We start from the raw sequence: 25734 nt of genomic DNA, 5'->3' as shown, positions 1-25734 counted from the left end.
CTCACTCACTCATCTGTTTAGTCTCATGACTTTAAACAGATATGATGGCAACTAGGGAGCTCTGGTGGCCTAGTGGCAAGAAGCTGTGCTTCAATCTCAAAGGCATGCAGTTTGAAGTCACCAGCTGCTCTACAGGAGAAGGATTGGCAATCTCCACCCATTCAATGAACTGCTTATGAAACCCTGCCAGAAGGTTATCTATGCATTGGCTCTGACTCTATGGCAAACAACAACAACAACATGATGATAACTTACAAACATCTTCTAAATATCTCCACTCGGATGTCTAATAGGAATACCAAACTTTTGTTTAAAGCTCAATCCAGTTACTCACACAGTATTCTCCCTTGCTATAAAAGGAAATTCTATCCTCAGATTTGCCTTGGAGTCATCTGTATTTTCTCTCTTTCTCTCATACTCTATCTTAGTCATCAGTCTCTACCTTCAAATACACCCACAATTTCACCTTTTATCATCTCCTGCATAAAAAACTGTGATTAGATTATAATAATTGTTTCCCAATTTATACTCTCACCAGCACTCTCAGATGTGCTTGGCCACATATGCTTTTTAGGTCATCAATTGCTTTCTCACTGTAGAGAGCACTGGCTGTTAACACTGTTACTCCATTTCCCAAGACCATCAGCTGTCACAGCCTCCCTAGTGGTCAGCAAAGGGCTCCTATATGCTTCTATTCTGTGCACTACAATGGAGAAGCACTCTGTGTAATCCATGAGGAGTTGTGCTGATAACCCAAGTCTCTTTGGTGCAAATCCAGCAGCAGCTCCAAGGGAGAGAGATGAGTTATCTTCTCCCTTGTCATTTACAACCTGCTGAAAAATCCACTGGAGGTCCGCTCTGCGTCAGTTCTGATTTGACAGTTCTAGCCTTTAAGTCTGATTGGTTCCATGGAGGCTCTAGTTCCTTCTATTACTTCTGGGCTTAGATAAAGCAAAACAGGGTTTGGTTACCTCAGTCAGCCCAGAAGAATGAGATAACATAACCTGAGGTCAGGTTAACACCCCTGTAGTGAACAAGAGACAGCGAGGAGCCAGCAGATAAATTGTCTGCTCTTTCTCTTCCTAATGGATGATTCTGATTCCACAGGGCCTGTATAGGGATGGCCCATGTGGCCAACATCTTTTATTTATTTGCTTACCTTTCCTTTCTGCCTTAAAAAAATTCTCCTTCACTCTTGATGCCCAGAAACTATATGCTCTAATTAAGTTTATCATTTCAATTTTGCCTCTGGTATGGTTTTCTGGGGAGCTTTCTCAGCCCAGTTCTCTCTATAGGAGCCAAAGTGATTTTAAAAAATCAGATGGTGTTATTTACTTCCTCTTCTAATGGTTTTCTATCTGGCTCAAAGTGAGAAATCCATCTTACTTGATAGAGTGTTATGACTCTTTTGCACTCCCTGCTATTCCTTTATTTGCTCACTCAGTTCTAACCATAAGAGCTGCTCAGGAAAAGCCAGGTACAGATTTTATGTAGAAAATTCCAGGAAATTTCATGCCCCAGGCCCTTAGTATGATCTGTTTAAAAACTCCGAAAGGCATCAATTTTTAGAACTTAATAGTTTATAATTCCCTATCTAAGGCTTGCTTGCTTACATGTCTTGGTCTTTCTCTCTGCATAAAAATATAAACATGAGAGCTGAGGCCATGTATGTTTTACTCATTGGTGTAATTGCTGTTCTCGGAACACACAGCAAGTGTTTAAAATGTGTTGAAAGAATGAACAAATGACAGACAAAAGGATAGAAAAATTGAAGGGTGATTACTGCTTCACAAAAATGAAAAACCTGGCGAAGCATCATGCCATAAATTCCTCTCCACTTCTGAAATACATCTCCCAGTTTACAGCATACACTGTGTCTGTACAAATTTACAGATTGGCGTCAATAACACACAACTGCAGAATGAACTATCAAATAACACACTTTGTAATTCTTCCAAGAAATAACTATTTCTATAAAAAGCTGGCAAAAGGAAAACAATTGATCATTCAATGGGGCAACATATATTAAGAAAAGAAAAAAAACCAAGGAGAATGATACAAATTCTAACACAAATTTCTTCTACTCACGGTCACATACAGGAACACTGCTATTCCAAAGGCTTTTCATGTCCACCAAGACACAGTGGCTAACAGCACTGCCTTTTAAACGGAACCTGAAACATAATAAAAGTAGTGGTAAATGAGTGAGCCCATCACTTTGCTCTTCTCATCTGCAGGTTTCAGCTTCCTCCTTTCTGTTAAGATAAAATGTAAATATTTTATATTAAAGCTCAGAAGAACAACTTCAACTTATTTGGTTTTTCAACTACCAGAGGCTTGGAAAGATTTTTGCCCCCAGTGAGAGACAAAGCAATGGTTGTCAAAGCTTAGTCATCGGACAGACAGTAGCAACTGAAGAAGGCAGATGCAACAGGCAGGCCCTGCAATAGGCAGGTGTTTTCCTGGGCCCGCACCCACAAGAGGCCACTTTCCCCTGATTGCTCCATTTGGTTGTTGGTAAGAACTTTCTCTACTAATGTAAAACTCAGCCTTTCAGTCTCTTAGATGGTAGATCAGGGCAGGAAACAGCTTCTGGTTTAAATTTTTGAAGCACTGAGCATTAGGAGAGATATCGGTGACCAAGACATTGCCTTGGAATAAGTGTGGACACAGCGATGTTGCTAGGAGAGGCTGTTGTTTGGAAAGGAATATTATGCTTGGAAATGTGGAGGGTCAGAGAAACAAGGGAAGACAAAATAGTTGGATCGATACAGCGGCTGCAGCGATGGGCTCAAGTGTGCAGAGATGATGAGGACGGCACAGGATAGGATAGGGTTCAGATCTGTTGTTTGTAGGGTTGTTACGAGTCATACTTGACTTGAGGTACTTATCAGCAACAACAGCACTCTTGCCACGACATTTGGAATATTACTGAGTGGAATTTGTGACATAATGCTAGATTATGGAAGGCTAAAACTACATTGTTGTTGTGTACCATGGAGTTAGACTCATAGCTGACTCTCTGGCAGGTTTTCAGAGGCAGTTAATTGCATGGGAGGAGATTGCCCACCCTTCTCCCACTGAGCAGTTAGTGGATTTGAACCGAGTGTCTTTGGGATTGCAGCGCAGCTTCTTGCCTCTCGGCCAGAGGTGGGGGAAAGGTGAGAAGAGAGTTTCCTTTTTTTTTTTGTAAGAATTTTAAAATTAATTTTAATGGAAATTTACAGAGACTTTGGATTTCCATTCATTCATTGTTGTACTTTTCTCACTGCCCACCCCTCCCCCCCAGTACACTCTTCTCTTTGAAAAATAAGAGTTCCCCCATTGTTTTATAATCCTTCCCCCTAGGTGCACTCTATGCAGCCTTCGTTTTGGACTCCTGTCATGACAATAATACCTAATCACATATCCCTTTTAAACAGTTTTCTCCCTCATCTGTTTCAATGCAGTATACATTATTTATCCCATCTTTTTCAGTCTCCCACCAACCCCTATCTCAGTCCCGTTCTACAACAGTGGCACCATGCAGTATTTGTCCTTTTGTGACTGAGATATTTCACTCAGCACAATGTCCTCCAGGGTCATCCATTTTGAATAATATTGCATGATTTCCTTGTTTTTCAATGCAGCATAGTATTCCATTGTGTGAATATACCACAGCTTCTCTATCTATTCATTTGTTGATGGGCACTTATATTGATTCCAACTCCTTGCTATTGTGAACAAAGCCGTGATAAACATGGGTGTGCATATATCTGCTTGGGTGGCAGTTTTGGTCTCTTTGGGGTTTATTCCCATTATTTGCAACTTTTTGAGAAAACGCCACACCGTCTTCCACAGTGGTTGCACCATTTTACTCTCCCACCAAGAGTGAATATGGGTTCCAGTTTCTCCACAACCTCTCCAGCGTTTATTGCTTGCTGTTCTGTAAAATTTTGCTATTTTTACTGGGGTGAGATTATGTCTCATAGTTGTTTTGAAGAGAGTTCCCTTTTGAGGAAATGATTTTAAAACATCCAATTTATTGACACAATGACTGTGGTGGTGGAGTCAGATGTCTCTAAGACAGTGGGGTTGCCTCAGGATAGGACAAGGTTCAGCGCCATTGTTCATAGGGTTGCTATGAATTGTAGTTGACTTGATGGCACATAACAGCACTGACCTCCTGACTTCCCTCTTGCTCTTCCTTGGGGGCTGGAATCTGATGTCTGTCCAGGAATCTTTAGAATGTATCAAGAAAATTGCTTTAAAGCCCATATATTTTACTTAGCACATAGAGCTGGGACAAAAAAACCAAGACCGTTTTGATTAAAAAAAGAGTTAATGATCTTACTTGGAACATTAATATTAGACACCTTGCTCCCATTACCACAGTCTAATACTAATTAAATGATATATAATTGATTAAAAAATACTACTACCTATTCTTTCATTCTTATTTCACATTACATTATCGGTGGGGTGAAAAGTTTCCAGAAACTATTACAGTAACATATGTTATTTTACAAGCAACTTTCTTACATATTAAACTATTTCTTAGCAAACTCCTCTAGAATATTCTCTTTATACCTAGAAATTATTATTTATCCATCCTCCTCACATTTTATACATAATCCATTGCTGTATTTCTGCTGTTCTGTATACTAATTACTTTGCTTTTATAATGTTTGCTCTTAATGGTTCCATTCTGTTCTTACTATGTGCACATTTCAATAATCCTTTGGAAAGTGTCTCTTAGCATTTTTTTCCACTACTAGCCTCTCTTATTGGACAAACATCATTGTCTCAAGTATCAGTGTGCATCACTTCACTCTTGGCCTCTTTTTCAGGTCAGGTAAGTGTACACTCACCCCTCATCACATATGAAGGACACTTTTGCCCCAACCTGGAGACTTGGGGGAGAGAGTACGCGGCCATTAGGGAGCCGGTCCAGGAGGTCATCACATGATTTCACTGAGGAAGAAAGAAAACAAAAGAAATAATATTGGCACCAGGAGGATAGAGACACAAGCTAAAGATGCCAAGTGAAAAGAGAATGTATGCACCTTCACAGCTGGGGGCTGCAGGGTTCCAGGCTCCCTGGGGGGTGCAGAGCAGAGAGGCAGCTCCTTTGAGGTCATAGCCAGGCTCACAGCTGTAGAACACTTCATCTCCAGAGGAAAAGTTCTTCTTGTCATTTGGAGTATGCTTCCCCTGCAGGACTGCTGGTGGTGGCGGACATGCTGTGGAAAGAACAGGTCCAAAATCCCCTTTCAAACCTAAAAGTTCATTCCAACCTCCGGCAATCCCAGGAGTCAGTGCAGAACTGTGCCCCCAGGAGTTTTCACAGCTGTGCTGCTTGAATCACCAGCCTCCTTTCTTCTCAGGGGCCTCTTGGTGATTTTGAATTGACAACTTTTTTTTTTTAATTTCTTTTTTTGTGTATGTGTGTACCATCAAATCAGATCTGACTGATGCAGGAGGAGACTGTTCCTCCTTCTCCAGCAGAGCATCTGGTGGATTCGAACTGTGTACCTCTGAGATTGCAGTGCAGCTTCTTGCCACTAGGCCACCAGAGCTCACTGACAACTTTTGGTTAGTAAGCCAGGGCTTAACCATTTGCAATACCCAGGGATTCCTATAAAATATCCATTCATAATGGGACAAGGGAGCTTCGGGTGGCCTAGTGGTAAGAAACCGCTGTCATCCTGAAGGCACATGCTTCAAATCCACCAGCTGCTGTGTGGAAGAAGGATGAGGAATCTCCTCAGGTGTGATTAACTGCCTCTGAAAACCTGCTGGAGGCTCAGCTATGGGTCAGTTCCGACTCGACAGCACACAACAACCACAATAATGGGAGAGTCTGATTTGCTAACTTCTTAGAGAATCATAATTAGAAGTATTCAATATAAAAAAGAAAGCTAAATGATTCTCCATTCTGCTCATTTTACTCCTGAGGAAGTTAAGAACAGGGAGGAAACCTAGCTAGTAGCTGTGTACCATTGAGTCTGAACCAGCTCATATTGACCCTCCCTCAGCTTTTCAGAGGGATACACACAGTTTGAATCTACCAGCGGCTCTGCGAGAGAAGGCTGGGCAATCTCCTCCCGTGAGATTTACTGCTTCTGAAAACCTGCTGGAGAGGCAGCTGTAGGTGGGTTTCACCTTGAAGGTACTCAACAACAAAACAACACAAGCTGTACAAGAGGAGATATGCCTGTCTTTCTCCTATGGTGCATTCGAGCTACCTGCCTTCGGAATGGCAACATACCATTAGGCCACCAGAGCTCCCTAGTAGGAAGTAAATAATCAGAACCCATGTCTTAGGCCAAGGTCTAAGATACAGAGACTTCTTTAGCTCACGTCTTTATCTTCTTTCTTCTGGAGTTGGCTACCCCTATCTGGGTGACTAGTATTTGTGGACTTCTTTTCCAGCATATTTCTTTTAAAATGCAATCCCAGCATACAGTCTGATTTTTCAGGCAATCTGGAAATCACCAAATCTTTTCTAATGCATTTCCCTTCATCATTCCTACTGCTTTTTTCATGATAGTTTTAATTGATGTCTTCTCTGCTGTTTTCTAAGTGGTTACACAAGGCTGACATGATGGGTGTAGGAACTGTAAGCCCTTTCTTGGTCTCTGTTTATCAGACATAATACTTTCCAATTCACAGCTGAGCTAGCAGCTGCAGCCAAAGAAGACAAGGAAAGCCATTGAGAATACATCTCCTAAAAAAAAGCCAAACCATGTAATGAGAAGCATATTGCTTAGGGAAGGTGTCTTTCAAATTCTGTCAGCTTCCATGGGTATCAGACCTCATTTGAAATTCAAGCTAGCAAGTTACTGTAATTTTTAATTTCTGACTTTTAATGATTAAATGTGGCTGAATGCCGAGAGGCTGTGCTGCAAACCCAATGGCACATGGTTCGAGTCCACCAGCTGCTCTGCAGGAGAAGGATGGGTAATCTCCTCCCATGCGATTAACTGCCTCTGAAAACCCACTGGAGGGTCAGCTATGGGTCAGTTCCAACTGGATGGTACACAACAACAAACACAACACAATGATCAAATGTAGGAGATGAGCCAGGGTAGACACAATCCAAAGTCTTAGCCCCTATTTTCATGTTGTGATACCTGTCCTCATGGCCCATAAATGAATTGCTCTCCTGCACTGATAGATGTCAACAGAAGTAGAACAAGAACTAGACCATTCATTCATTGTTGCACCAGACCATTCAAACTCTGGTCTAACGTACTTGCATTCTTTTTTTTTTATTATTTAAATTAATTTTAATGAAAGTCTATAGAGACTTAGGGTTTCCAGTCATTCACTGTTGCACTTTTCTCCCTGCTCACTGCCTCCCTCCATTCATTCTTCTCCTTGAAAAGTAAAAGAAAAACTCTTTCATTGTTATGCAATCCTTTCCCCAAAGTCCACCCCACCATGCAGCCTTCATTCTGAACTCCTGTCATGACAATAATGTCCAATCATATATCCCTTTTAAACAATTTTCTCCCTCGTCTGTTTCAATGCAGTATACATCATTCCTCCCTTCCTTCTCTGTCTTCCCTCAACCCTGATGTCAGTCCCATTTACAACAGCCTTATGCAATATTTGTCCTTTTGTACTTGCCTTTTAATCCTGGGTATGCTACTGGATAGCATGTGCCTTAGATAAGTAGCATCTGAACTATCAAGCTAATGCATTGAAAAACAAGGAACTCATGCAATATTATTAAAAATGGGTGACCCTAGAGGACATTATGCTTAGTGAAGTATCTCAGTCACAAAAGAACAAATACTGCATGGTGCCACTGTCGTAAAACAGGACTGAGATAGGGGTTGGGGAGAGACTTAGAAAGATGGGATAAATAACATATACTGCATTGAAACAGATGAGGGAGAAAACTGTTTAAAATGGATATGTGATTATATTATCGTCATAACAGGAGTCTAGAATAAAGGCTGCCTAGTGGAGTGGACCTGGGGGGAGGGATTATAAAACAATGAAAGAATTTTTCTTTTACTTTTCAAAGATGGGAGTGTACTGGTGGGGAGGGGTGGGCAGGGAGAAAAGTGCAACAATGAATGAATGGGGGAAAAAATAATGTATAGTATCTCTTTAGGTGAATGAGCCACAGTTGTTTAAGCCATTTGTCTGAATGAAAAGCCTTGATGAAAAAAAAATATCAAGCTAGTATTTCTGTCAGATGGGGATATGAATAATCATATTTCAAAAAACTGTTGTGAAAAAGTAAATGAGCCAATGCATGTAAGATGAAATGAGGTTATCACCTCATGGCCTCATTTCTGGAGCTTGGGTAGCCTAGTGATAAGAAGTTGGACTGCCAACCCAAAGGCATGTGATTTGAATCCTCCAATTGCTCTGCTGGAGAAGGGTGTGCAGTCTACTCCTGTGCTATGTACTGCCTCTGAAAAGCCTACTGGAGGGTCATTATGAGTCAGCCCTGGCATGACAGTGCATAACAGTAAAGGTTATCATAGGGCTAACCATAGACTAAGTCCACATTTGACATAACTGGATACACTGGAGATAACTCGTTCCTTTGATATACTGTGAGATAACTGGATACAACTTTGATAGACTGGAGATGATACATTGCCCTCAGAGTTGCTCAATATGAGCCTCCTAGATGCTTCCTCTCTTATCTATTTTAGTCCTTTTTTCTTGAAATGAAGGCACGTGCAAGGAAATATGACTTCACACCCTGCACCCCCCACCCCCATTCCTTAATTTCATGGTCCTTCTTGGGAGAATTCACTCACTACACACCCTTCCTCCATAACCAATACTAAGCCACCGATTCCTCAACAACTCATGCCATTTGTAGGTTCCTGCAAAACTCTAGTCAGACTCACCCTTGGAGCAGCTTGGCAACTCTGGGATCCACTTGTTTTGAGTCTGGCATTGCACACTGTCGGATCCTTTCATGAGAAAGCCAGGCTGACACTCGAACCTCACAGATTCATATAAGGAAAACAGGCTTCTATCAACAGATACCCTGACTCCATTTTCAATTTTTGGAGGTGTGCATGTATTAGGAGGTGGAATACACTCTGGGGGAGGGTCACTCCACATGCCATGTCCTTTGTCTGTGCTGGTACAATATATTGACGACTTGCCGACGAGGGAAAACTGTTTCTTCCCCTTTCGTACCGCATTGCAGTGATAGGTCACAACCATTCCATATTCAAAATATTCTTTTTGCTTGTTAGAGAAGTATCCATTGAGGATGGCTGGGGGTGGTTCACAGAGAATACCTGGGAAAGGGACAGTATGTTAAATCACAGTGAATTTAAATAACAATTGGAAATATTCTAGTGAGTCACTAAATTGGAACTTTGTTTATATTCATTGATGGCTTTTATTGTTTGGTAAGAGGTAAATAAAATTTTACAAAGTTGTAATTTAGGTGACATAATAGCTTATGTTATTTTATGTTATTTTCTATAAACATATACATTTATTATTACAATCCACATTTCCGTAACTTAAAGGAATTCTTCCATCATATTAAAGCAATGTTTACAGTCTTCCCCTACACTTTTCTATCTGCCTTTTAATTTTCACTTTTTGTTTTAACTGAGTATAGCATCTTAAAAAGTTAAACAGAAGAGTACGTACTTTGTTATAAGCTGTAAGAGAAAATCAAGTGTACATCACGTAATACAAAATTAAAGCGGAATATAGTTATATATATGACTACTTACGGATTAACACTATGTTAAACATTTTTAAAATCTAGAGGATAGAAATAGAAATTATAAATGAACAATATTCATTCTAGAAAATTTAGAAAGCTAGGCCCAATAAACCCGTCAGGAAAGTACTAAATTTCATGGACCAAGTCTATCAATTTTCATGTAAGGGTATTTACAAATGTAATTTTAGATGTGAAAGATGGATCGTAAAACATGATACATGTGCAGAAGTGATCATATTTCAGCCCACAAAATTTTAAATCTAGAAGTAGTAGCACAAAGTCCATTATATTACTTGTTGTGCACCACGGAGCCAGAACCAACCCATAGCTGACCATCTGGTGAGTTTTCAGAGGCAGTTAATCACACAGGAGAAGACTGACCACCCTTCTCCTGTGGAGCAGTTGGTGGCCTAGAACCACAAGTCTTTGGGATTGCAGTGCAGTTTCTTGCTACTAGGCCACCAGAGCTCCCTCATTATATTACCATAATGCTAAATAATCCCAGCTAAAAATAAACATATATTTGAAAATTCCAAGAAATCTTTTGCTACTGGTATCAGTGATCTTGAAAATTTAGAGTTCAAACATTTCTCTTCCTTTTTCCTCTTTACCTCTTGCAAAAGACTAGAAAGCTGGATAAAGCTGGACACTAAAAAAATATTAATGAAAGTGTTAGTGTGCAAACAAACTCGTGAAACATTACTGCGCCAAATATGGGAAGAGACGAAAATTGAGGGAAAGGTTAGGCATTTGGGATGTTTGTCTCTGAGAATGTTTAATGCTGAATCAGGAGGTAGTCACAGAGAGCCTGAGCAGATTTCAGTAGTCTCATGAAGTTAAGAAACAAAAGCTAAAGTTCTAGAACAGCCAAAAGTAGATATACCTTTTGGTTCATACAGGGGCCACCAAGAGCAACATCCTGGGAATTAAGGTTAGTTGAAGATAAACCTGCTATCTCATAGACTGGAATTGCTCTTCAAGTAATTGGAGTGGCCCAGAAAAATTCTGTTGTTGACATTATGTACTGTTGAGTCAGAACCAACTCCTAGCTGACCCTCCAGTGGGCTTTTAAAGGCAGGAAATAACACAGGAGATTGCCCATCTTTCTCCCACAAAGCAACTGGTGATTTAGAACCATGTGCCTTTAGGTTGGCAATGCAGCTCCACCAGTATGCTTCTAGAGGTGCCTAGAAAAATCATTGTTAGTTGTTATGTAGCATTGAGTTGGAACTTTTCCAGAGACCATAAACCCCACAGGAGAAGAATGTCCATCTTTCTCCCATTGGAGTAGCTGGTGTATTTGAACTGTATGCCTTTGGGTTGGCAAGGTAATTCCTTATCACTAAGCCATCAGAGCTCCCCCAAAGTCATAGTTCTTTGCAATTGGATTAAAATAATCCCAGGTTGCTGGGATCTCCAGATGATTTTTAGAAGCAAATAAATGTACTTTCAAGTAGAAGATAGATCATTCCTAAGACCTCAACTTCTAGAGACATGTTTTCAAAGGCAATGCCTGGAACACAAAGATAATCAGATACTTAAAGAGATAAAATGGCAGGAACAGGAAAGAGCATGACTACAGATAATGAAAACCGTTATAATTCCACATACTGAATTTTTAAAGTTTATTTTCTTTCAAACATTTATATATATATCCTTAGAATATAATTTGCAATTGATCAATTCCTTTAATCACAATGTGTCCTCAGATCCTCACTGTACCTCATCTATTCCTTCACTTCATCCATCCACCCACCCACTAATCTGTTTCCCAAGTATTTTTTTTCTCCCTTCCCTCTACTTTTTTATACCTTTATATATATTCCAAGCTGTTAATTGAAATACCCATTTTGTTTGTCCTTTCTTTCCAAGTTGACTTCCCTTTCCCTGACACTTTGCACTGCTCATTGTCAATATATTCTATTTCTGCTGTCCCTAGAACCTACTTCCCACTCTCCCTCCTATTTTTACAACTGCAGTCTTGTAGAGGACTTGTCCCTTTATGACTGAATTCTTTCACTCTGCATAAGTTCTCTAGACTCATTCATGCTGTGTCATGTTTTTTGAGTTCTTGTTTTTTTTAATGCTGCATGGTATTCCATTGACAATTCCTCTATCCATTCACTCATTGATGGGCATTTGGGTTGTTTCCATCTTCTTGATATTGTGACTAATGCTGCAATAAACATACGTCTGTTCATGTCTCAGATTGGCTTTTCTTCAGGTATATTATCAGTAGTGGGATAGCTGGGTAAAATGAGATTTCTAGTTTCATCTCTTTTGGGGAAATGCCAAATTTCCTTCCATAGTCATTGTATAATTTTAAATTCCCAAAAGCAGTGTATGAGAGTTCCAATATCTTTGTATACTCACCAACACTTATTGTTTGCTTTCCTGTTAAACTTTGCTATTGTTCCTAGGATAAAATAGTATATTCATCATTGTTTTGATGTGCATCTGTCTCTAATTTCTTGTGTGAATTAAAAAATAATTTTAAGAATAAGTCTGAGGCCTTGGACATCCCTGATTGAAGACCATATGCATTGTAGGATGACATTAAGGATATCATCCATGAAGAGAGAAAAAGGTCATTACAAAGACACAGAAGAGAAAGAAACACCGAAAATGGGTGTCAGGAGATATTTTGAAAATTGAACCAGAGCATTGAGAAGCCAAAATAAAAGGACGAGAGACTTAAGTAAAAAAAGCTGAGCAGATTTCAAAGGGTAGCTAGAGAAGGTAAAGTATTATAATGGAATGTGCAGAGAGCTAGAATTGGAGAATAAAAAGGGAAGAATTCACTCAGGTTTCTCAAATGGAAAGAATTAAAAAATGATCTTGAATTTTGAGTTGCCATCCTGAGAGATAAAATGAGAAAAATCTTGAATGATCTAGGAAGCTCAAAAGAGGATGGAGGGAATATACACAGTCACTGTACCAAAAAGAACTGGTCAACATTGAAACATTTCAGATCAAGAATTAAAGGTAATGAAGAAAGTTCAAGCTTCAATGAATGCACTGGCAACAAGTAAGGTGCCAGGAATCAATGATATATCAGTTGACATGCTTCAGTTAACAAATGCAGCTCTGTGCATGCTCAACCATCTGTGCCAGAAAATTCAGAGGACAGTTCCCTGGCCAATTGATGGGAAGAGAGTTGTATCTGTCTCCATTCCCAAGAAAGGTAATTCAACAGAATGTGGAAATTATTGAACCATGGAAATACTGAATCATTAATATCACATGCAAGCAAAATATTGATGATCTTACAAAAATGGCTACAACAGTACATTGATAAAGAACTACTGGAAGTTCAAGCTGGGCTAGAAGAGGCCGTGGCACCGTGAAGTGCATCACTGATGACAGCCTAATAGCATTGCTGATGGATCCCTGCTGAAGTATCTGTTGGTGTTTTGCTGACTATGTAAAGGCATTTAACTGTGTGGATCATACCAAATTTGTCTAAGCACAGAAACCCAGACACTTGATTTTGCCCATATGAAACCTATACCTATACATAGACCAAGAAAAAGCTGTCTGAACAGAACAAGGTAACACTGCGTGGTTTAAAATGAAGAAAGACAGGCATCAGAATTATAGCCCTTCACCTATTCAATCTGTATGCTGAGTAAATAATTAAAGACGCTGGACTCTACAAAGAAGAATGTGGCATCAGGATCAGAGGATGACTCATCAACAACCTGCGTTAAGCAAATGACACAACCTAGCTTGCTGAAAATAAGGGAGAACTTAACACATTTGGTGCAGAGAATCAAAGACTACACTATTCCATATGGATTACATCTCAACATGAAGAAAACATAAATTCTCATCATTGGACCAATAGGCAACATCATGATAGATGGAGAAAAGATTGAAATTGTCAATGATTTAATTTTATTTGGATTTACAATTAACACAATTGGTACTAGCAGTCGGGAGATCAGGAGACATATTTCATTGGGAAAGTGTGCAGTCAGAGATATCTCTAAATTACTAAGGCAAAAGAATGTCAATTTGAGGACTTTGGTATGTCTGATTTCAGTACCTTTCTATGTATCTGCAAGATGAACAAGGATAAGGATGCAGGAGAAGAATTGATGCCTTTGAGCTGTGGTGCTAAAGAAGAGTACTGAACAGCCTATGAACTGCCAAAAGAACAGATAGAACATGGAAAAAGAGCAGAGTGCTCTTTGAGGATGAAGATGACAAAGCTTCATCTCTCATACTTTGGAGCAGGTTGCTAGGAGAGGCTCATCCTTGGGAAGGGACATCATACTTGGAAAAGTGGAGGATCAGTAAAAGAGAGCAAGATCTTCAAGCAAATAGATTGACACAGTGATTACAGCAATGGGTTCAGGTATGTTAGACATGATGAGGATGGTATAGGATAGAACAGGGTTCAGATCTGTTGTTCATTAGGGTCGCTATGAGTTGTACTTGACAGTAAACAATAATTGCTAGTGATTGTGAGCATTTCCTCATGTGGTTTTTGGTCATCTGAATATACTCTTTCGTTAACAACTTTTTCTTGTTCTCTGCACATTTTGAAGTTGGGTTATCAGCCTTTTCTTGTTGAGACATTATCGTAATGAATTTTAGTTATGCATCCCTTGTCAGAAATGTCTTTGCCAGATATTTTGTTCAGTCTGTGGGCTTTCTTTTAAACCCACTGGAGAAGTTTTCTTTATGGACACAGGATTTAATTAGGAGGTCCCAGCTGGAGGTTCTATCTTCTGGTTTTGCACTTTTGACAGTGTTTATAAGCACATTCACACCTTAGACTACGGCTTCTAATTTTTCCCTGCATATTCTCTGGTGGTCTTTATGGTTTTTGGTTTCAACATGTATGCAGAGCAGATTATTCGAGAGGCTGGGCTCTATGAGGAGAATTGTGGCATCAGGATTGGTGGAAGATCTATTAACAATCTCCGTTATGCAGATGACACAATCTTGCTTGCTGAAAAGGACCTCATGCACTTGCTGCGAAGGGTCAAGGACTGCAGCCTTCAGTATGGACTAAGGCTCAACGTCAAGAAGACAAAGATTCTCGCCACTGGACCAATTGGCAGCGTCAGGATGGATGACGAAGAGATTGAGAGTGTTCACAGCTTCACTTTGCTCGGCTCCACAGTCAACACTCTTGGTACCAGCAGTCAGGAAATCAAAAAGCGTATCGCGATGGGAAAGTCTGCCGTTAGGGACCTCTCAAAGGTACTCAGGAGCAACAGTGTCTCTCTGGAGACAAAGGTGCGCCTGATACAGGTCATGGTATTTGCAATCGCTTGTTATGCATCAGAGAGTTGGACAATGACTAGGGAGGACAGAAGGAGAGTGGATGCTTTTGAGCTGTGGTGCTGGAGAAGGGTACTGAATGTACCATGGACTGCCAGGAAAACAAACAGATTCATCTTGGAGAGGATTAAACCAAGCTGCTCCTTGGAGGCAAGGATTCTGGGGCTTCGTCTGACATACTTTGGACATGTTGCCAGGAGGGATGGGTCCTTGGAGAGGGACATCATGCTTGGGAGGGTGGAGGGACAGCGCAGGAGGGGAAGACCCTCTATGAGGTGGATTGATTGGGTGACTGCGGTAATCAGGGTAGGTGTGTCAGAGGTGGTGTGATTGGCGCAGGATAGAGCAGGGTTTAGAGCTGTTGTGCATAGGGTCGCTATGAGTCGGAAACAACTCGATGGCACATAACAACAACAACAACAATGTGAGGTATGGATCTTGTATCCATTTTCTGGAAATAGAGGTGCAGTTTTGCCAGCATTATTTATTAAAGAAGTTTTTGTTTTCCTTACTTAATTTGTTTCATTTTCTTACCAAATTATCAACTGACTGTAGGCGGATCTGTCCTAGAGAGGGTGAAACCAACTTACTCTCTGGAGGCAAGAATTTTTAAGCTCCAATTCACCTACTATGGGCATGTTGCCAGGAGAGCCCAGTCTTTGGAAAACACGGTTGGAAGGGTGGAGGGACAGCACAGGAGAAGACTTTGGATGAGAATTGACACAGTGACTGGGGTAATAGGGGCAGGTGTGTCAGAGACAGAGAGAGTGGCTCAGGATAGGACAGGGTTCAGAGCTATTGTGCATAGGGTCACTGTGAGTTGCAGTCAACTTGACAGCACATAACAACAACAACAACAACAACAAAAAAAAACCAGATGGGTGTATTTCTGGATTCTTCTTTCTATTCAACTAGTCGATGAACTTGTTGCACTAGTACCATGCTGCTCCTACAGACTACGGCTGTAAAGTAGGTTTTGAGATCAGGCAGTGTGATATCTACTTTAAGAATAGCTTTTTTTTTATTCAGAATCTCTTTCCTTTCCAAATAAAATTGGAAACAATCTCTTCTAACTCCTTTAAGAATGACATTAGTATCTATAGAGGGATCGTGTTGAACCAATAGATTGCTTTTGGTAGGACTGCCATTCTCACAATGTTGAGTCTTCTAATACATGAACATAGAATACTCATTTAACTATTTCTTGTAGTAGTGTTTTATAGTATTCCTTAGATAGGTCTTTTGTGTCTCTTGTTAGGTTTATTCTGGACTATTTCATCTTGTGGTTTCTTACTGAAAATGGCATTGCTTTTCCTACTTCCTTTTCAGTGTTGTTGTTTTTTTTCTGTAGTAGAGAAATCCAACTGATTTTTGTGTGTTGATTTTGTATCCAGCCAATCTATTACATTTATGCAATAAGTCAAACAGCTTTTTTTTTTTAGTCTTTAGGGTTTTCTATATACAGTATCTTTTTTTTAAGCCAGGAAATAAAAAAAAAATATTGCGATGGGAAAGTCTGTGGTTGGGGACCTCTCTAAAGTACTCAAGAGCAACGGTGTCTCTCTGGAAACTAAGGTGCGCCTGATACAGGCCATGGTTTTTGCAATCACTTGTTATGCATCAGAGAGTTGGACAATGACTAGGGAGGATAAATGGAGAATTGACGCCTTTGAGCTGTGGTGCTGGAGAAGAGTATTGAATGTACCATGGACTGTCAAGAAAACAAACAGATTCATCATAGAGAGGGTTAAACCAGGCTGCTCCTTGGAGGCAAGGATTCTGGGGCTTCGCCTGACATATTTTGGACATGTTGTAAGGAGAGACAGGTCTTTAGAGAGGGACATCATGCTGGGTAGAGTAGAGGGACAGCGCAGGAGGGGAAGACCCTCTATGAGGTGGATTGATTCAGTGACTGGGGTAATTGGGATGGGTGTGTCAGAGGCAATGAGATTGGCACAGGATAGAGCAGGGTTTAGGGCTGTTGTACATAGGGTCGCTATGAGTCGCAAGCAACTCGACGGCACATAACAACAACAACAACAACTGGGTTATCATCTTGTTGCTTTATTCAGTTTGCTCCAAGGGCAAACATCAATAGTGGTGGGGATCATAAATATTATTTTGATTCACTCTCAAGTCCGCATCAATAAAACCTGAATAAAAGAAAATTTACACAAGTTGCAAAGAAAACATTCATGAAGTTGACTGACATGATAGCAAGTAGAACTGTTATCACTGCAACAGGTGTTAACATTTGGAACAGTATCTGTAACCCGGACACTTCTAGTGATGGGAGGACCCTGGCTGCAAACGCCACACATACAGAGCACCACTGTTTCCTCTGACATGAAGCATCACTGGACCTCAACAGCACTAGGCCTTACTTGTGTTGCATGCAGGTGCTTCCCATTCCTATGGTGTTGGCATACACTGTCTGGATGTCCCCTATCTGCTTAGTTTCTAGGGTCATCCTAGAGACTAGGGCTTGGTGCACCCAGTTCTAAGCCACTCGCCTGGACTCCCCTTGCAGCTAGTTAATAAACCTGGCTGCCAACTCAGGTCTCCTGAACTTCCTGGTTGCTCATGCATATCATCGATCGACTAGCTGAACAGAGAGCTCACCAAACAGAAAGCCCCTGAGTAGCAGCATATCATGTCAGCCTTGGAGGAACACAAGCTGGAAGTGAAGTAGGTCTTTAAGTCTGTGGTGGGTAAAGCATTGGAATTATCACAGAATTGAAATCGTAGCTGAGCAGGACAGAAGAAAGGTGGAGGAAACCTGAGATACTATGGACATTGAAATGTGGAGCCAGCTCCACCGCCAGGACTCTGGCCACACCAACCACTTATGAGACATCCTCCCTGTACAGAAACAGGAGCTGAAGTATGAATTTGAGAGGAACAGGTCTGCAAAACTCAATGAACAAGAGTTAGGGTTTCATCAGCTGAGGCAAGAGCAAGTTGACCACTCTGGATATAAACATGGCCTACACCAAACTCAGAGGGACTAAGCAAGCTGTACAGAGTCATGCTGTTGCTGAAGAGGAGGCGAGAAAAGCCCACCAGCTCTGGTTGTCAGTGGAGGTGCTCAAGCATAGCATGAAGATGATGTCTGCTGAGCTGCCCATGGTTCCCCTGGGCTGTGTGGTCGAGGCCATCAGGCTAAACTGTCCTGATAATGAGTTTGCCCAGGCCTTAACCACAGCTATCCCTCCTGAGTTCCTAACCTGCGGGGGGTGGGGGTGGGGTGGGTGGTGGAGGTGGGGTGGGGTGTTGGTGTACAGTGAACAGAACTTTCGAGCCTGGTTCTATGCTGTCCAGAAGCTGGCTCATAGCGTGGCAATGATTGATGAGACCATAAAATAGCTTGTACCAGTATTTCCTCTCCTTCCTGCAGTCTCTGTTTTTCTACTCACCTAAGCAACTGAAGCCATCACTAGAGCTGAGGCCTGAGGATGTTGTTAAGTGCCATCAAGTTGTAGATGACTCGTAGTGACCCTATGAATGAAAGACCTGAACACTTGTATAATCTTCATTTCTTCAAGTTCATAGGGTTTCCTGAGGCAAGCTATTTAAGGAAGTGGATGTCACTCCTGCCTCCAAGCTTGTTTTAATCAGGGAGCTCCACCAAACACTGCACACCATGGATATCAACACATTTAAGTTATTGTCTTACGCATCCTATGCATTGAATACATACAGTATCTTATCATCTGCATATAGAGTTAGTTTTACCTCCTCTTTGCCAATGTGGATACCCTCTTATTTCCTTTTCTTGCCTTATTACTCTAGTTAACATTCCCAATGTGATATTGAATAGGAGTGGTGATCGTGGGCATCCTTGCCTGGTTCCTATTTGCAAGAGGAATGCCTTTGGTCTCTCATCTTGGAAAATAATGTTGGCTTTGATTTTGTATTGTTTTTGTTAAGTGTTAGTGAATTGAGTACAACTCAAAACAACCCTTTGAAAAACAGACCTGAATCTTGTGCTATCCACACTGTCTTTGATACACTCAAGCCCTTCCTTGGTACCAGCAGTCAGGAGATAAGAAGATACATTGCTTTGGTCAAGTCTGTCAGGCACCTCTCAAAAATACTGAAGAACGATGATGTCAATTTGAAGACTAAGGTGCGCCTGATTCAGGCCATTGTCTTTTCAATTACTTGTTATGCATCTGAAAGCTGGAAAATGAATAAGGATGGCAGAAGAAGAATTGATGCCTTTGAGTTGTAGTGTTGGAGAAAAGCACTGAATATCTCATGAACTGCCAAAAAAAGCTGGACAGGTATTTATTGGAAAAGGTGCAGCAGGAGTGCTTCTTGAAGGCAAGGATGGCAAATTTTGTCTCTTAACATTTGGACATGTTGTTTGGAGTGGCTATTCTTTGGGAAAGGATATCATGCTTGGAAGGGTGGAGGGTTAGAGAAAGAGAGTAAGACTCTCATCAAGATGGATTGACAAGGAGCTCTGGTGGACTATTGGCAAGAAGCTGCACTATAATCCCAGAGATACACAGTTCAGATCCACCAGATGCTTTGCTGAAGAAGGAGGGGCAATCTCCTGTACCAGTCAGATCTGATTTGACAGTACACACACACACACACACATGAAAATTTTAACAAAAGAAAGTTTGTATTTAAAAAAAAAAGATGGATTGACACGGTGACTGCAGCAAAGTGCTCAAGTCTATCAGATATGGTTTTGTATACATGCTTTTAATCACGTTGAGGAAATTCTTTTCTATTTTGTTGAATCTTTTAATCATTCAGCAGGGTGATCAAACAGTGTTTAAAGTGGTGTTGGATTTTGTCAAAAGTCTTTCCTGCATCAACACATGGTTCTTGTTCTCTGTTATACTGATGTTATGGATTACACTGATTGTTTTCTTATGTTCTTGCAACAACTTTGCATTTATTATTATACTTCTAAACCTAACACATCTATCATCCATAGCAGGGGCTATGTTTATAAGGGCAAGCCCTTTAACTTGGCTAAGTATTTAGCCACTGTCTTAGCTTTAAGCAAATCACCTTCTCATGAGTTTATGAAAAACACATTTCATAAATAACTAGTTCTTTTCCATTTTTTCTTTTATTTTTTAATTTAAATGTTTTTCCTTTTACTTTTTTTTTTTTAGTTTTTATTAGGGAAAGCTTTATTTGTCAAAAAGAAGAGGAAAGGAGAAGGGATTACTGGAGCAATGGGAGAGGGAGACTGCTATCAGTTCCTCTATACCCTTGTCAGTATTTGTTGTTTAATGCACTATTGAACGTTGCTGCTTTTGCTGGGGTGAGATGATATCTCATTGTTGTTTAGATTTTAATTTCTCTAATAGCAAATGCACACTCTGCCTTGATCTGTGGGCTTCTGGGCTTCTGGGTAAAGCCTACCATTTGGCCGGGGCGGTGGTGGTGGGGGGGGGGAGTTGAAGGCCCCGCCTTCTGGGCTTCCTTTTTCTCTCCTGAAATTTCTTGGACTAGGAGGTGGTCATCAGAACAGAGCAAGGAAACACTGCATGGTTCAAAATTGGGAAGGGTGTATGCCAGGGATGTGTCCTAGCTCCATACCTTTTCAATCTAGATGCAGAACAGATTATCTGGGAGGCTGGGCTCTATGAGGAGAAACGTGCCATCAGGATTGGAGGAAGATTCATCAACAATCTGCGTTATTCAGATGATACAACCCTGCTTACTGAAGCTGAGGAGAACCTGAAGTGCTTGAGGCAGAAGGTCAGGGACTGCAGTCTTCAGTATGGACTGAGGGTCAATATCAAAAAAACAAAGACTCCCACCACTGGACCAATTGGCAGCATTATGATAGATGGTGAAAAGATTGAGATTGCTCACAGCTTTAGTTTCCTTGGTTCCACAATCAACACTCTTGGCACCAGCAGCCAGGAAATTAAAAGGCATATTGTGATAGGAGAGTCTGCTGTTAGAGACCCCTCTGGGGACTAAGTTGCACCTGATACAGGCCATGGTCTTTGCAATCACTTGCTATGCATCAGAGAGCTGGACAATGACTAGGGAGGACAGAAGGAGAATTGATGCCTTTGAGAAGAGTATTGAATATACCATGGACTGCCAAGAAAACAAACAGATTCATCCTGGAGAGGGTGAAGCCAGGCTGTTCCTTGGAGGCAAGGATTCTGAAGCTTCCTCTGACATACTTTGGACATGTTGCAAGTCCTTAGAGCAGGACATCATGCTTGGGAGGGTGGAGGGACAGTGCAGGAGAGGAAGACCCTCTATGAGGTGGATTGATTCAGTGACTGGGGTAATCGGGATGGGTGTGTCAGAGACAATGAGATTGGCACAGGATGGGTCAGGGTTTAGGGCTGTTGTACACAGGGTTGCTATGAATTGCAGGTAACTCCACGGCACAAAACAGCAACAACAACAATAGCAAATGACCTTGTGAATTTCTTCATTTGTTTGTTGACAATCTAAATATTTTCTTTGGTGAAATGTCTATTCATGTCCTATGCTCATTTTGTAATTTGTTTTTGTTCTTGTTGCAATGTCAGAGTTTTCTTTAAATTTTATACATGAGTACCTTGTCAGATGTGTCATTGACAAATCTTTTCCTTGATTTGTAGGTTATCTTTTTTACTCTTTCAAAGGAGTCTTTAGTTACATATAAGGATTTAGTTTCTAGGTGGTCTCAATCACCTCTTTTATCCTGTGTTAACTGTGCATTAGTTATATTTAACAGTCTATGTTATAGTTTAGAGCTTTTTAAGTTCCTCCAATTTTTCCTTTGATGACCTTTATAGTTTCAGATTTTTTGCCAAGGTCCTTGATACATCTTTAGCAAGATTTTTGTATGGTTAGTTGCATTTTTTCCTTTGCTAGGTTTGTCAGAGGTCTATGCATTTTATTAACCCTTTCAAGGAATCACCTTACAGCCTTGGTCTTGTCAATTCCTTCTATTGTTTTTCAGTTTTCTATTTATTTCTTCTCTGGTCTCTATTGTTCCTTTTCTTCTGGAAACTGTAGACTTCGTATGCTACTTTCTGACTTATTCTTCTCCAGTTTCACCAATGAAGCACAGTTTTACTTTAGAAAATCTCTACTTAAAATTTCCAAGGAGTATAAGAATTGTACTGGGGATAAGAGAACCAATGTATTTGCCTTTCAGTTGAAGGGAGAATGAAGTCTGAAGATTTTTACAAATGTAAGTCCTTAGAGTGAAGGCAGTTGTGCTGGTCTAGTGGTAAGGAAAGGCACTGCTAACCCAAGGGCACCTAGATTGAATCTATCAGTTGATCTGTGGGAGAAAGATGAACTATCTCCTCTGGTGCAATTTACTGCCTTTGAAAACCCACTGGAAGATCTACTATGCATCCATTCCAACTCGATGACACACAACAGATCCAAAAAGCTTCATGCCAGGATAAGAAGTAACTTAAGCAAACTTGTCTGCAGCATTATAACATAGGTATTTCGGAGAACATTATGACATGATCGTTCTGCTACCTTAAGGATGAAATGCACAAAGGAGATTGTAATAAGATTTCTGTAATTCCAAGGATACAATGAGTCCACTGGTAAAGATAGCAGGGAAATTATTTCAACTCACGGTTACAAATAGGTGCCTCATTCTCCCAGATGACTGTCTTTTCTCCAAGGATGCATGTATTAGTGGAGTGACCAATAAGGAGATATCTATAGGCAAGGGATAATTAAAAATTCCATTAAAAATTTATCATTAATCTGTATACATTGCTACTTCTAAGAGATCACAATCTTGAGGAATTCAGAAAGACAGATTCCACTTAGCAAAGTCTTATCACATCCCCAAATGTCATGCCTTTTAGAGCTTTCTTCCTGATTGCATTAAAGTACATTTTATGTAATTTCAAAATGTATAGCTGTATCTATAAATGTATGTGCATATTTTCTCTTTATAGGTGTTTTATGTCTTGCAAGTATTGTTATTGTTATGTGCCATCAAGGAATCTGTGATGCACAGTGACCCTATGCACAATAGCTCTGTCCTATCCTAAGCCAATCTCACTGTCTCTGACACATCTGCCCCCTTACCCCAGTCACTGAGTAAATCCATCTCATCTAGGGTCTTCCTCTCTTGTGCTGTCCCTCCATCCTTCTCCAAGGACTGGTCCTTCCTGGCAACATGCCTGAAGTACGTAAAACTGAGTTTCAAAATCCTTGCTTCCAGAGAGCAAGTGCTTAGATTCTTTTACTAATAAGATTTATCAAACTAGAACCAAAAGTGATGTAAGCTTATAAAAAACAGTTGAACACTTCATCCTTAAAATGTTAAAGGTAAGAATTTTAAATCAGATGATAGTTATCACCCTAATATACATTTTATATCATGCTAAGTTAAATAATAATTTGCTCAGCATATAGATTGAATAGGTATTGAGAAAGAATACAACCCTGACTCATTCCCTTCTCAATTTTAAACCATACAGTGCTCTCCTTCTCTGTTCATACAACAGCCTCCTGGTTTAGGTCCAGGTTCTAGACAAGTGCTCTGGGACTCCAATTCATCTCAGAGTCAGTCACAAGTTGTTATGATCCACACAGTCAAATGCCTTTGCATGGTCAATAAAGAATAAATACACATTCTTCTGGTATTCTTTACTTTCAACCAGGATCCGTATGACATCAGCAATGATATCCTTGGTGCTTTGGACTGTTCTAAATCTTCCTTGAACTTCTGGCAGTTGCCTAACCATATACTGTTCTAGCCATTTTTGAATGATCTTCAGTAGTATTTTGTGTGCATGTGATAGTAATGATACTACTGTTCAATAGCTTCCACATGAAGAGGAGTGTGGCATCAGCATTGGAGGGAAACTCATCAATAACCTGTGTTATGCAGATGATACAATTTTGCTTGCTGAAAGTGAGAAGGACTTGAAACATTTGTTGCAGAAGATCAAGGAATACAGCCTTCAGTATGGAATGCATCTCAATTATCAAGAAAACAAAGATTCTTACCACTGGACCGATAGGCAGAATCATGATGAATGGACAGGAGAGGGAAATTGTCAACAGCTTCATCCTGCCTGGATCCACAATTAACACCCTTGGTGCCAGAAGTCCGTAAATAAGGAGACACAGTGCACTCGGAAAAATCTACAGTTAGGGATCTCTCCAAATTATTGAGGAGTAATGATGTCAGTTTGAGGACTAAGGCACATCTACTTTAGGCCATGGTCCTTTTCTGATCACCTACTATGCATCTGAGAACTGGACAATGAATAAGGTGACAGAAAAAAGAATTGATGCCTTTGAGCTGTGGTGTTGGAGAAGAGCACTGACCATTCCGAGGATGGCTTGGAAAGGGTGCAGCTAGAGTGCTCTCTGGAGGCGAGAATGATGAGCCTTTGCCTCACATACTTTTGGCATCTTGCTATTCCTTAGAGAGGGACATGATGCTGGGAAGGATGGAGGATCGGCGAAGGAGAGGAAGACCCTCAACCAGGTGGATTGTGATGGCGATTGCTGCAATGGGCTCTTGTTTGTCAGGAAATATAAGGATGGCGCAGGATAGAACAGGGTTCAAGTCTTTTGTTCATGGGGTCGCTATGTGTTGTACTCAACTGGAAGGCACCTAACAAAAACAACAACAACAAAGTAAGTAATAGGGGGCTTTGGTGGTATAGTCTGTAAGGAACTGCATTCTCTCAAGGGGGAGACTCAAAGGTGATGTCTTTCTGGAAGTTTGAAGCCACTAGGGGATCCATGAGAGAAAGCTGGGCAATCTCCTCTCATATAATTTACAGCCTCCGAAACCCAACAGAGGGTCAACTATGAGTCAGTTCCAACTTGTCAGCAATGAAAAGGCAAATATTAATAATCTTAAGCAATATTATTAAATAACAAATTTCTTTTAAGGCATCACAAACTCCTGAAGTACAAAGACACTGTCACATATTTGTTTTACATTTGTGTTGTATGTATATACACACAAATTGCTCAAAATGTGCCTTAAAATTTGGAACAATTAATGATATTTATTTTTACTGCCCTTGAGATTCTACCATAATGAAATAATGTTGGGATGAACTAGTTACAAGAACTAGTATAGAGCAGGACCAATGCAAGTTAAATGGAATATATTAATAATACACAAAAGGGTAATGTGTTTACTGGGGTGCCAAATGCCATGATGGGTACTCATGGTAGAAGGTGTTTGTTTGATCTCCCAGATTAAGACATGTTTGGAAGCAAGAGTGGCATCCACTTTCTGAACAACATGCCTCCAGAAACTCTATGAACTTTGATAAATGTCGTTATAGAAAGACTTCAGGCCTTTTGTTCATAGGGTTGCTATGAGTCATGCTCAACTCGAAGGCAATCAACAACAACCTACATAGACATAGACATAGTTTTATACTGTAGCGTCAGCCCCATAGCTGGCCTCTGGCAGGTTTTTAGAAGCAGTTAATCACACAAGAGATTGCCCAGCTTTCTCCCACGGAGCATCTGGTGTTCTTGAACCATGTTCCTTCAGGAATGCAGCACAATAATTTTTTTATTAGTATTTTGTGTGTGTGTATTGTCAAATCAGATCTGACTGGTACAGGAGGAGATTGCTCCTCCTTCTCCAGCAAAGCATCTGGTGGATTTGAACCATATACCTCTGGGGTCAATGTCAACAAGACAAAGATTCTCACCACTGGGCCAATTGGCAGCATCAGGATGGATGGTGAAGAGATTGAGATTGTACACAGCTTTAGTTTGCTTGGCTCCAC

The 25734-nt window shown here is 40.6% G+C and overlaps 1 protein-coding gene across 1 annotated transcript in view; it reads right to left on the bottom strand.

Moving 5' to 3' along the window:
• The window catches only part of CR1 (complement component (3b/4b) receptor 1 (Knops blood group)), a 196280-nt gene that overhangs the window by 82073 nt on the left and 88473 nt on the right, over positions 1 to 25734 (bottom strand). Inside the window, exons 18-22 of the mRNA XM_006888005.1 lie at positions 22584 to 22669; positions 8862 to 9263; positions 5046 to 5222; positions 4851 to 4953; positions 2089 to 2174 (exon numbers count right to left, since the gene is read on the bottom strand). Coding sequence (XP_006888067.1) covers positions 2089 to 2174; positions 4851 to 4953; positions 5046 to 5222; positions 8862 to 9263; positions 22584 to 22669 — 854 coding nt within the window. The remainder of the gene's footprint in view (positions 1 to 2088; positions 2175 to 4850; positions 4954 to 5045; positions 5223 to 8861; positions 9264 to 22583; positions 22670 to 25734) is intronic.

Source organism: Elephantulus edwardii, unplaced genomic scaffold, assembly GCF_000299155.1.
Source record: "Elephantulus edwardii isolate Elephantulus edwardi_28Jun2011 unplaced genomic scaffold, EleEdw1.0 scaffold00063, whole genome shotgun sequence".
Classification (NCBI taxonomy): Eukaryota; Metazoa; Chordata; class Mammalia; order Macroscelidea; family Macroscelididae; genus Elephantulus; species Elephantulus edwardii.
The sequence above is the reverse complement of the archived record's forward strand: the minus strand, read 5'-3'. Positions and strand labels throughout refer to the sequence as shown.